Source organism: Bombina bombina, chromosome 7, assembly GCF_027579735.1.
Source record: "Bombina bombina isolate aBomBom1 chromosome 7, aBomBom1.pri, whole genome shotgun sequence".
NCBI classification, from domain to species: domain Eukaryota; kingdom Metazoa; phylum Chordata; class Amphibia; order Anura; family Bombinatoridae; genus Bombina; species Bombina bombina.
Genome location: NC_069505.1, coordinates 287,616,029 through 287,628,843, shown reverse-complemented (window position 1 = coordinate 287,628,843; position 12,815 = coordinate 287,616,029). Strand labels below are relative to the sequence as shown.

General features: G+C 44.1%; 1 protein-coding gene across 3 annotated transcripts in view; it reads right to left on the bottom strand.

Annotated features, from left to right (window-relative positions):
* Window positions 1–12,815, bottom strand: part of CHCHD6 (coiled-coil-helix-coiled-coil-helix domain containing 6) — a 717,658-nt gene that overhangs the window by 205,714 nt on the left and 499,129 nt on the right. For all 3 annotated transcript variants that reach the window (XR_008403230.1, XM_053720835.1, XM_053720836.1), the window contains one exon: window positions 8,737–8,872. Coding sequence is in view for 2 of the 3 variants with exons in the window: in XM_053720835.1 (XP_053576810.1) it covers window positions 8,737–8,872 (136 nt within the window). In the remaining variant the exon portion in view is untranslated. The remainder of the gene's footprint in view (window positions 1–8,736; window positions 8,873–12,815) is intronic.

The window sequence follows — 12,815 nt, the reverse complement described above, 5'->3', positions numbered from 1 at the left end:
GGAATGTGGATCGCTGAGAGCGAGCAGTTGTGGGTCTCTGCCCATTCCAGAATACGAGACACCTCCCTCATGGCTAGGGAGCTTCTCGTTCCCCCCGATGGTTTATGTACGCCACCGAGGTAATGTTGTCTGACTGGAATCTGATGAAACGGGACGACCCCAAGAGGGGCCAAGCCCTCAGAGCGAGGAATATTGCTTATAGTTCCAAGATATTTATCGGTAGGGTCGACTGCTCTTGAGTCCACCTGCCCTGTGCCTTTCTGGCACCCCAAACAGCTCCCCATCCTGATAGACTTGCATCTGTGGTCACAATCTCCCAGAATGGTCTCAAGAAGGATGTCCCCTGAGACAGATGTCCCGGACGGACCCACCAAGAGAGGGATTCCCTCACTCGATTGTCTAGAGAGATCTGCTGGGATAGATCTGAGTGATCGCCGTTCCATTGTCTCAACATGCATAACTGCAGAGGTCTTAGATGGAACCTGGCAAAAGGAATGACATCTATGCTGGAAACCATGAGCCCGATCATCTCTATACACCTGGCTCCAGATGGCCTTGAGGAGGTCTGAAGGACAAGACAGCTGGACGCATTCTTGGAACGTCTCTGATCTGTCAAGAATATCTTCATAGATATGGAATCTATTATCGTACCCAGGAACTCCACCCTGTTGCTGGGAACCAGAGAACTCTTTCCTTCATTTATCTTCCATCTGTGGGATCGAAGGAGAAGAAGAAGAGCCTTTGAGTGGTCCTCTGCGAGACTGCAGGACGGAGCCTGAACCAGGATATCGTCCAGATAAGGAGCCACCGCAATACCTCTGGCTCTCGCTACTGCGAGCAGCGCTCCCAGAACCTTCGTAAAGACTCTTGGGGCAGGGCCACAAACTGGAAGTTTTGGTCAAGAAAAACAAATCTTAGGAACCTGAAGTTGTCCTTGTGCATTGGCATGTGAAGGTAAGCATCCTTCAAGTCTATTGCTGTCATAATTTGCCCCTCTTAAACTAGGGGTGGAATCAATCTGATTGTCTCCATTTTGAACGATGGAACTGACAGAAACTTGTTTAGGCACTTGGGTGGAACGTGCCCTCCTTCTTTGGGACCACAAAAAGGTATTAATAGTACCCTAGACTCCTTTCTGCTAGAGGTACAAGAACGATTACTCCGAGAGAGCAGAGATCCCTCACGCACTCTAGGAAGGTTTCTCTCCTCTCTGGTCTTGAGGATAGGTTTGACAGGAGGAATCTGCCCAGTATAGGAACCCTATACTGTAACCCTGGGTGATAACCTCCAGAACCCAAGGATCACGTACGTCTAGCATCCAAGCCTCTGCTAACAGAGATAGTCTGCCCCCTACGTGATCCATAGACGGATCGGGGGCCGCCCCTTCATGACGACTTTGTCTCAGCGGGCTTCTTGCTCTGCTTGGTTTTGTTCCAAGATTGAGCTGGCTTCCAAGATCCCTTGGACTGCTTGGTTTTCGCAGCAGGTTGCTGGCGTTGAGACTTCTCCGAACAAAAGGGACGAAAAGTAGAGTCCTTAGGCTTATTCTTCTTTTCCTGCAGAAGAAAAACACCCTTGCTTCCCGTAACCGTGGATATGGTAGAGTCCAGCCCTGGGCCAAAAAGGACTTTCCCCTGAAAAGGAAGGGATAGTAATCTAGACTTGCTCCTCGAGGGGAGTCTCCACCTCGACCATAGCTGACAGTGAGTCACACCAGTAGGTAGCCGCGATCGCCGCAGCCGGTTGAAAAACAAACCCTGTGAGTTGAAACATCTTCCTCAACATGGATTCTAAATTTTAGAATGGAGTAAATGACCCCTGGGATGGAAGGCTATGCCTTTCCCGTTGCTTGCGCTTCGCAGGGCGTGGTAAGGCATGGACAGTCTGTGTTGCCTTGTCCCCGTCCTATCTTTGTTGACAACCATGAGGAGTATGAGGTCAGCAGCATTATTGACTCTCGTATGTCCAGGGGCCGTGTACAGTATTTGGTTCACTGGAGGGGCTACGTTCCGGAGGAGCGTTCTTGGGTTCCCTCCTCTGATGTTCATGCTCCCACCCTCCTCCGTGCCTTCCATGCCTGTTTCCCCAATAAGCCTTTTGTCCTCCGTGGGGGAGGGGTCGTTGAGGGGAGGGTACTGTCAGGGTTTTTTCCCTGTTGTGTTTGCCATGTGCTGCTGGCAGCCATTTTACTCACCTCTCTTCCTGACTATGGTGCATTGTGGGGGATGCTGCTCATTTCCTGCACTTCCTTTTATGGCCAGACTGGTGTGCATCATCCATTTGAGACAGGATGCAGTCTCAGAATTGTGATGTCATCACTTATTATTTAAAGGGCCTCTGTTCAGTATGCTTTGCCTTTGCGTTGTCTCAGACCTGTTTGTGAGAGTTCCTGTGTATTACCTGGCAGCCTGACGTCCTTCCTGGTTCCTGATCCCTTGTTCCTCACTCTGCTGTTTTCCTTGTTCCTGATTCCGGCTCGTCTGACTATTCGCTTTGACTCCTGACTCGGCTCGTCTGACTACCAGCTCTGGTTTTGACTCCTGGCTTGTTATTTGACTTGTGGACTTTTTATTATTTTTTTGCTATTAATAAAGGTGTGATTATTTTTGCACTTCTCATCTCAGTCTGATTCCTGGCACCCTGACATTACGCAAAGGCCATGAATCCTGATGCTGCTAATTATCCACCTTTTCCTGCCATCATTTCCAGGATGGATGTACAGGATCACAGCTTGGATCAATTTGCACTAGCCCTGCAAACCCTGCTGACTCGCACTGCACATTTGGACCAAAGTGACCTGCAAGTTATGGCTGCTCCTGTTTCCGCTGCTGCACCTATGCCTACCAGGAGCATGTCCGGTTCTGCACCTCTACCTCAGCGATATGGAGGCAATCCTATTGAGTGCAGAGGGTTTTTGAACCAGGTGGGCATTTACTTTGAGATGTTACCTGGTGTTTCCCTCTGACAGAGCTAAGGTGGGATTTCTCATCTCGTTACTCTCTGACACAGCTCTTGCCTGGGCTAATCCCTTGTGGGAAACTAATAAACCTGTGATTTCAAATTACCCTGAATTTGTGGCCTCCTTTCGAAGGGTATTTGATGTTCCGGCTTGCTCCTCCTCTGCTGCTAAACGACTCATGTCCATTCAGCAAGGTACAAGATCTGTTGCTCAGTATGCTATTGAGTTCCGTACGCTTGCCGCAGAGGTAGGTTGGAACAATGAAGCCCTTGTTGCCGCCTTCTTTCATGGGCTCTCTGATGCGATTAAAGACGAAGTTGCTGCCAGAGATTTACCAGAGGATCTCGAGGCATTGGTGTATTTTTTTATCCTAATTGACATAAGACTCAGAGAGAGGCCCTCTTTCAAGGAGCGCTTGCGGAAGCCTCCTATTCCGTTGTCTCCTACGTGTTTATTCCCACCCATGCCTCCCTCTCCTTCCATGCCTCCTGGACCCGAGTTACCAGGTACTGGTAAGCCGATGCAGCTGGGATTCACGCGTCTCTCTGCAGCGGAGAAGGCCTTTAGGAGGAGGGAGGGGCTCTGCCTCTATTGTGGGTTACAGGGCCACCTTTTGAAGTCTTGTCCTACACGGCCGGGAAACGCTCACACCTAAGGTCCTGTCGGGGGCAGACCTTGGGTGGTTTATCCTCGTCCCCGGAACCGCTTAAGAAGAAACCATTGGTCACGGTTGTCCTTTCCTGGGTGGACTCCTCCATAGTCACTCAGGCTCTTGTTGACTCCGGTGCTGCGGGCTATTTCATTGACAGTGCTTTTGTATCAAAGCACTCCATTCCTGTTTTGCCTCGGTCCGTTCCGCTTGCTATTGAGGCCATTAATGGCAGGCCCCTTCAGCCCGCACTCGTTACTCACGAAACTGCTCCGTTGTCCATGGCTGTTGGGGCTCTACATTTTGAAACCCTCCAGTTCCAGGTGATAAACTCTCCGCATTTTCCGGTTTTTCTGGGTTATCCCTGGCTCCAAAAGCACAATCCCAGTCTTGACTGGCGCAGGTCCGAAATTTTGTTGTGGTTCCCGCAATGTATTTCCACTTGTCTTCGCAAACCAGTTAAAGTCTTGTGCACTTCTTCGGTATCTCAATTGCCAGAGGAGTATCGAGAGTTCCTAGACGTGTTTGACAAGGTGCGTGCCGGTACGTTGCCTCCTCACCGGTCTTACGATTGTGCCATAGACCTGCAACCCGGAGCCATTCCTCCTCGGGGCCGGGTGTACCCTCTGTCTGTTGCAGAGAATTGTGCTATGGAGGAGTATGTTGCCGATGCTCTGTCGCGGGGAATCATCCGCAAATCCTGCTCTCCTGCAGGGGCTGGCTTCTTCTTTGTGAAGAAAAAGGGTGGCGAGTTAAGACCATGTATCGATAATAGTAGTCTTAATCGTCTTACCATTAAGAATGCTTACCCTATTCCGCTCATTACGGAACTCTTTGACCGCCTCAAGGGAGCTACGGTCTTTACTAAACTTGATTTGAGAGGAGCGTACAATCTCATTAGGATTAAGGAGGGCCACGAATGGAAAACAGCATTTAACACTAGGAGCGGGCATTATGAGTATCTTGTAATGCCCTTTGGCCTATGTAATGCTCCTGCTGTTTTTCAGGAAATTATTAATGATGTCCTACGAGATATGTTGCAACAGTGTGTTGTGGTGTACTTAGACAATATCCTCATACACTTACCCACACTTGAGGCTCATCGTTCTGATGTTACAGACTACGTGAGAACGGCCTGTTTTGTAAACTCGAGAAATGTGAGTTCCATCAGACTCAAGTAACCTTCCTAGGTTATGTTATCTCCGTTGCAGGGTTCTCCATGGATCCTGTCAAGTTATCTGCAGTTCTGCAGTGGCCTCGCCCAGTTGGTCTTCGGTCTATTCAACGTTTTTTGGGGTTCGCCAATTACTATAGAAAGTTTATCAAAAACTTTTCTTTCTTGGTCAAACCTATCACAGACATGACCCGTAAAGAGAATGATCCACTCCATTGGTCACCTAATGCCATTAAGGCCTTTGATAGTCTTAAGACAGCCTTTGCTGCCGCTCGAGTTCTGGCTCATCCTAACCCTGTCCTGCCTTTCGTTCTTGAGGTTGATGCGTCTGAGACTGGAGTAGGTGCCCTCTTGTCTCAACGTCCTACGCCTGACGGTTCCTTGCATCCATGTGGTTTCTTCTCTAAGAAATTGTCTCCAGTGGAGTGCAATTATGAAATTGGCGACAGGGAATTACTGGCCATAATTTTGGCACTCAATGAATGGAGGTATCTTCTCGAGGGTACTAGCGTGCCAGTGCTCATTCTTACTGACCACAAGAATGTAACTTATCTATCTGAAGCAAAACGTTTGTCGCCCCGACAGGCCAGATGGGCGCTATTTTTGTCTCTGTTTAATTATATGGTCTCCTACCTGCCTGGTAGTAAGAATGTTAGGGCTGATGCCCTCTCTCGACAATTTTCGTCTCTGTCCAAGGAGGAGTCTGTACCTACTAATGTTATACCTCCTGACCATATTTTTGCTACCATATGTACCAATTTGACTTCTCCCTTGGGGGAGGAGATCCTGGCTGCACAAACCAGTGCACCTCCTGAGAAACCTAGTGGTGTTTTGTTCCTGAGAATCTTCTAACTAAACTTTTGCACACTTACCACTATCCTAAAGCCACAGGTCACCCAGGCAAGAACCAAATGATTTTGTCTGTCACTCAACAATTCTGGTGGTCAGGTCTTCGTTCTGATGTTGCTGCGTATGTTGCTTCCTGCTCAGTTTGTGCACAGAATAAGACTCCTCAACGTCTTCCTGTGGGTCTTCTTCAACCTATTGCTAATGGTGAGCGTCCTTGGACACATCTTTCCATGGACTTCATGTTTCCAATGGCAATACTGTTATCCTTATGGTGGTTGACCGTTTTTCTAAAATGTCACATTGCATTCCCTTGATGAAGCTGCCTACCGCTCAGGAGCTTGCTTCAATTTTTGCCCGGGAGGTCTTCCGTTTACATGGGTTACCCAAGGAGATAGTGTCGGACCGGGGTAGCCAGTTTGTCTCCAGATTTTGGCGTTCCTTTTGTGGTCAAATGGGGATCCAGCTTTCCTTCTCCTCGGCATGTCACCCACAATCCAATGGGGCTGCGGAACGGTCTAATCAAGCTCTGGAACAGTTCCTCCGTTGCTATGTCTCAGATTACAACAATAATTGGTTACTGTTACCTTGGGCAGAGTTTGCTCATAATAGTGCTATTAATGCTTCCTCCAAGTTATCCCCGTTCATGGCGAATTATGGGTTTCAACCATCCTTGTTGCCTGATTCATTCATGTCTCAGGGTATTCTGGCTTTGGAAGAGCATCTCCGGCAACTCCGTTCCACGTGGGTGCAGATTCAGGATTGCCTTGATCGTTCTATGCAGCGCCAAAAGTTCCAGGCTGATCGTAGGCGTCTGCCTGCATTTGGCTATCCTCCCGCAACTTGAACCTTCGTGTGCCTTCCAATAAATTGGCTCCCCGTTATGTTGGTCCTTTTCGAATACTCAGACGGGTTAATCCTGTGGCCTACGCTCTTGACCTTCCTCCTGCTATGCGCATCTCCAATGTTTTTCATGTCTCCCTCTTGAAACCATTGGTTTGTAATCGGTTTACCACTGCGTTGCCTCGTCCCCGTCCTATCTTTGTTGACAACCATGAGGAGTATGAGGTCAGCAGCATTATTGACTCTCATATGTCCAGGGGCCGTGTACAGTATTTGGTTCACTGGAGGGGCTACGGTCCGGAGGAGCGTTCTTGGGTTCCCTCCTCTGATGTTCATGCTCCCGCCCTCCTCCGTGCCTTCCATGCCCGTTTCCCCAATAAGCCTTTTGTCCTCCCGCGGGGGGGGGGTCATTGAGGGGAGGGTACTGTCAGGGTTTTTTCCCTGTTGTGTTTGCCATGTGCTGCTGGCAGCCATTTTACTCACCTCTCTTCCTGACTTTGGTGCATTGTGGGGGATGCTGCTCATTTCCTGCACTTCCTTTTATGGCCAGACTGGTGTGCATCATCCATGTGAGACAGGATGCAGTCTCAGAATTGTGATGTCATCACTTATTATTTAAAGGGCCTCTGTTCAGTATGCTTTGCCTTTGCGTTGTCTCAGACCTGTTTGTGAGAGTTCCTGTGTATTACCTGGCTGCCTGACGTCCTTCCTGGTTCCTGATCCCTGGCTTGTTCCTGACTCTGCTGTTTTCCTTGTTCCTGATTCTGGCTCGTCTGACTATTCGCTTTGGCTCCTGACTCGGCTCGTCTGACTACCAGCTCTGGTTTTGACTCCTGGCTTGTTATTTGACTTGTGGACTTTTTATTAATTTTTGCTATTAATAAAGGTGTGATTATTTTTGCACTTCTCGTCTCAGTCTGATTCCTGGCACCCTGACATGGACGCCCGCAGAAACCGACGTTTGCAGCTGGGGTGCAAAATATGGTGGCCAAGAGGCCCCTCCCGTGGGAGGATCAGTCGGACCCTGGGGAGCTGCATGTGTGATCGCAGATGAATGTAGGCAACGCACCTCGCGTGACGGAGAACCCTCAGAGGTGGACGGCTCAGTAGTGCTAAATGTCTTATGCTTTTTAGATATTGCAATCTTATCAAAGCATGTGGAACACAGTTGAGCAGGCAAATCAACCTGCACCTCCTCACAATAAACACAGGTATTAGATTTAATTAAAGAGGGGGTATCCTCTAACATATCAGAGTCCTCCATAGTTAGTGCCTTTAATACGGACTAGATAGATTAAAAAGGCACCTTTATAAACCAATGGCCGGGGCACTCACCACCTCCTATGACCCGGACCGCAGAGAAACCGTTACGTCTCCCGCAATTGCCGATCAGGAAAGAGGACATTGAAGAGGCCACACCCGGTCACATGGAGTGCCATGCAGGACCGTCCCTGCACTATAGAGAAAACGCACCAAATTAAAGGCCGCTCCAATCTACACCTGACTGTTCCACATTGCTAGAGCCTCATCTCACACATGACGCAGCACCAAATACAATAAAAATATTATGCATAAATCCCTCCCTGTTCAATAATCCCCTTTCCAGGGATATTAACCCTTGATTCTATAAAGATAAAAGGAGACACACTGTGACCATGTCTTCTTGCGTTATCATATGTGTATAAATGAAACAATCTTACCAGAATCTATTCAATGGAATAGGAACACGGCCCATCAAGTGTGACAGGTTAGTAGCATTGCTCCTGACATGGACTTGAGTGAAAAAAGCAGGCAGCAAAACTCGTCAACACTAATTGCTTAAGGAGCTGTTAATCTGAGTCGGGATGGTTTCATAGAAAGACTCTCCCTGCATCTCCGGACTTTCACCCATGCTCTCACTGAGAGGCTCACTACTTAAAACTCCAGTTCCATTTTAAAGAGTACTACCCTCCATAAAAGACTACTCTGAATCTTCCGACACTTCTCTGCCAACCTCCTGTGACAAAAGGCAAAGAATGACTGGGGGATGAGGGGAGTGGAGGAGGTATTTAAGCCTTTGGCTGGGGTGTGTTTGCCTCCTCCTGGTGGCCAGGTTCTTAATTCCCACAAGTAATGAATGAAGCAGTGGACTCTCCTGCCATTAAGATGGATTATTTATTTTGCTGTTTTTTGAAGGAACCAGCACAGATGTTAACCAAAAAGGCTACTTAACCCAAACAGAGAAGTGAAATACATACAGACAATTGTGTTGCACCATGAGATTACCTCCTGCGCGGCGCTCACACATCGCTGGTACTCTTTGGCAAGATCACTGCAGTTAAGAAGTTCTTGGTAGTTGTCCTTGTAGCATTTCAGGATATTGTTCTGAAGATCAAGGCACACAGGGTCATAACTTCTCTTCCTAGAGCAGAAAGATGAAATATCACAAACAACAAGTGGAAACAAGCACCTGATCTTGTCAGCCGGGCATCTGTCCCAAGCCTGCTCCATAAATACAGCACATTTATATAAATTAGTAAAACACATTTTCTCAGATTATCCTCTTGGCTCTCACACTTTCAGGTATACGTCTCCTTCTTTTGATTTTGGACTCAAAGTTTATAGAAATGTTTTTAACCTATTCACCTCTACGCTTTATAAATAATATTTTTCTGGGATGGATATTAAAACATTTTTTTATCTCACCAATGTAAAATAACTTAATCATGAGACATAACTTACAGTAAAACTAGAGCATTTCAGCCAACAAGCTAATAAAGAATACATCATATTATATGTTGTTGTGCAACACTACCGACAGTGATAACAATAATCAAAAACAAACATTAAACACCCTTCAGTGAGTTACCATTTTGTATACATACACAACTGCTGCTGAGTGATAATATGCACTGTGCTGTATGTGGTTTGGTACAGACATTATTTTCTGTAGTAAACTGAACCACAGCAAAGGAGACCAGCAACATTAATTCTACCCAGTATCTAAAGAGCTGTATCCATGAAATTATTTAATTTTTTAAATGGCAGCGTTACATGATTGTCAAATATTTATTCTGCAGGAAGATATTTGGCTTTCCAGCGCTTAAATGCATATTTATATAAACATTTATTGTGTGTGCAGACCTTTTGTAATGCAGCACTTAATTACTGATATATACTGTGCATATATAAACATTTATTGTGTGTGCAGACCTTTTGTAATGTGGTACTTAACTGATATACACTGTGCATATATAAACATTTATTGTGTGTACAGACCTTCTGTAATGCAGCACTTAATTACTGATATATACTGTGCATATATAAACATTTATTGTGTGTGCAGACCTTTTGTAATGCTGCGCTTAATTACTGATATATACTGTGCATATATAAACATTTATTGTGTGTGCAGACCTTTTGTAATGCTGCGCTTAATTACTGATATATACTGTGCATATATAAACATTTATTGTGTGTGCAGACCTTTTGTAATGCTGCGCTTAATTACTGATATATACTGTGCATATATAAACATTTATTGTGTGTGCAAACCTTTTGTAATGTGGTACTTAACTGATATACACTGTGCATATATAAACATTTATTGTGTGTGCAGACATTCTGTAATGCGGCACTAAATTACTGATATATACTGTGCATATATAAACATTTATTGTGTGTGCAGACCTTTTGTATTATGATACTTAATTACTGATATATACTGTGCATATATAAACATTTATTGTGTGTGCAGACCTTTTGTAATGCTGCGCTTAATTGCTGATATATACTGTGCATATATAAACATTTGTGTGCAGACCTTTTGTAATGCAGCACTTAATTGCTTATACATACTGTGCATATATAAACATTTATTGTGTTTGCGCGGATCTTTTGTAATGTGCCACTTAATTGCTGATATATACTGTACATATATGCATATATAAAATATAAACATTTATTGTGTGTGCAGACCTTTTTTAATGCAGCACTTAATTACTTATATATACTGTGTTTATATAAACATTTAGGGCTAGATTACAAGTGTAGTACAAAATTATCATCAAAGCAAAGGTGTGTTCAGAACAAAAATCCCCAAGTGCTCTAAACGTGTATCGAAGCACATAAAGATGGGGAATTCAGGTCCCAATAATCTGTGTATCAATGTTTTGGACCTCGGTCAGTTTAGAAAGTCACTCAAATTGGTACAGAGTCCATTGTCCCATGGAAAAGGTAAAATCCCATTCAAAGTGTTAAAGTATGTCCCAGAGCCTAATAGTCACGGGTGGAAATGCCAGTTCACAATGTTATTAGATCAACTCTTACCCTCCACTATGTTGGTGGGGTGCCTGGGAACACTTCCGTACTTCTCCTCGAATGGGTCGATGAAACCCTTCCTAGGGGGTGCAGTCTGTGTTTCCCTTCTCGGCGTGCTTCAGAGAGATCCAGCGTAGAGACGTATCCTTAATGCGTCACCCGTGACGTTACTTAGGCTGAACCAACTGGTATTTCCTGGGGGGGAGGTATAAACCAGAGGGACAAGGAGCCGGTTCTGTATCCCAAGAGTGGCTAAAGCAGGTAGCTGGTGCAAAGAAGCGGTAAGCCCAACCGCTAAGGAAACATAAAGTCAAAAGAAAATATGCACCAATGAGGCGTAGTATCTGCTGCAGTAGAAAATGTTTATTGTACAATCCAAAAGTAATGTACAGACAAAGTCACAGTGGAGAACGCCTGACGCGTTTCGCGCATGCGTAGATGCGCTTCATCGGAGGCTAATTAGAATCTGAATGTGACAGCTTTTAAACAAACATTCTACCAATCATATGTGAGTTTGAATATGAGCCAATGGTGTGATTGCCCAGTGTAGCTGTTATAAACATAAATCAGTTCAATAGTGAACGGAATATGTTATTTTAATTACCGCAAATTATAGCCGCACTGGGATGTCAGACCTGAAAGAATTCTTCTTCCTGGCTCCTATTAGACATACTTATATGCATATTAGATATTCAATATATTAACAAAAAATGTATACATTCTAAGATATCCGATAGTGACAGGTAATGAATCTCTAAGTGAAATTAACATATAGGCTAAAGACATATGATGAACAATTGTGTATAGTATAAATACTTATACTTAACGTGAAACACTTACTGTCTTAGATGATTACTACATAATGTCTGCCTAAAAAATAACTAGTCACTGCTAGTAAAACAAAACGGAAAAAATATAAAGGACATCCTATCATAAAAAGTAAATAAATAAAACTAAATACATGTACATCGCTCATATTCATAATAAAAAATCAACAAAATACAAATAACATTCAACTGACTCACTAATTGGACATTCTATTCCTACATTGAATCATATAATGCCCTGAAAGATGATGTAGCCCTTGTCCTATGTGGTTAGGGCAAAATTCACTCTGATTAAGCCATTTATTATTGCCCAATAGTCTAATAGATTGAAACTTAGTCTAATGTCGATATCTAAGGTCAGCTAAACAAGGGGTCCTGGGTAGTCATCTCGAGTGAGTGTATAATCAGTAATAGAGGCTAATAGATAGGAAAATATAAAAATGAATATAGGGAGTGGATAAAATAAAATCTAAATATAAAATGTAAAAATGAAATGAATAATAAAGGATAAAGCAAAATAGTTCAGGGAAAGGAATGAAGGAATAAAGCATATAAAATATGTCATAGAAAACAAAGAATAAAAATGAAATTTAAAGTAAAACTAAGAATGGAGTTTAAAATTCAATTTCAGACTTCAAAGGGAAGACCCTAAGTTGTAATATGATGTATCAATGTATTGTGTGTTTTCAGCTTATATTGAGTGGAAATAAGAGGGGTCATAGAGATAAGATAATGGCCACTAAGATTTAATTGAACTAGCAAGACTTTATCCAATAGATAGTATCATTAAATGAGATTATATGATTGGGAGTGTGTTATGTATTCTATTTTTAAGTTTATGGTGGTATTCTCAGAGGTATTACTTATACAAATAGGTCTACATCTAATCTCCTATTTATACCGTGAGGGTATCTAGTATCTAATTTGAGTATCCAAAACACTTCTCTTTTGAGTAGTTTAGCTGTCTTATCCCCTCCTCTTGCATTATTTATGATTCTCTCAATGCCAGTGAATGAGAAATAATCAGTGCCTATACCATGTTGGCGAAAGTGTTTCGCTACAGGGGTCTTAGGCTCTTTTTCAGTTAAGGATAAGAGATGCTCCCTAATTCGATCTTTTAGTGGACGTGTCGTAATCCCAGTATATTGCTGAAAACAATATTGGCATGACAATTGGCTAACCCCAAACCCAGGTTTCTTTAAATGTGGTCACAGACCA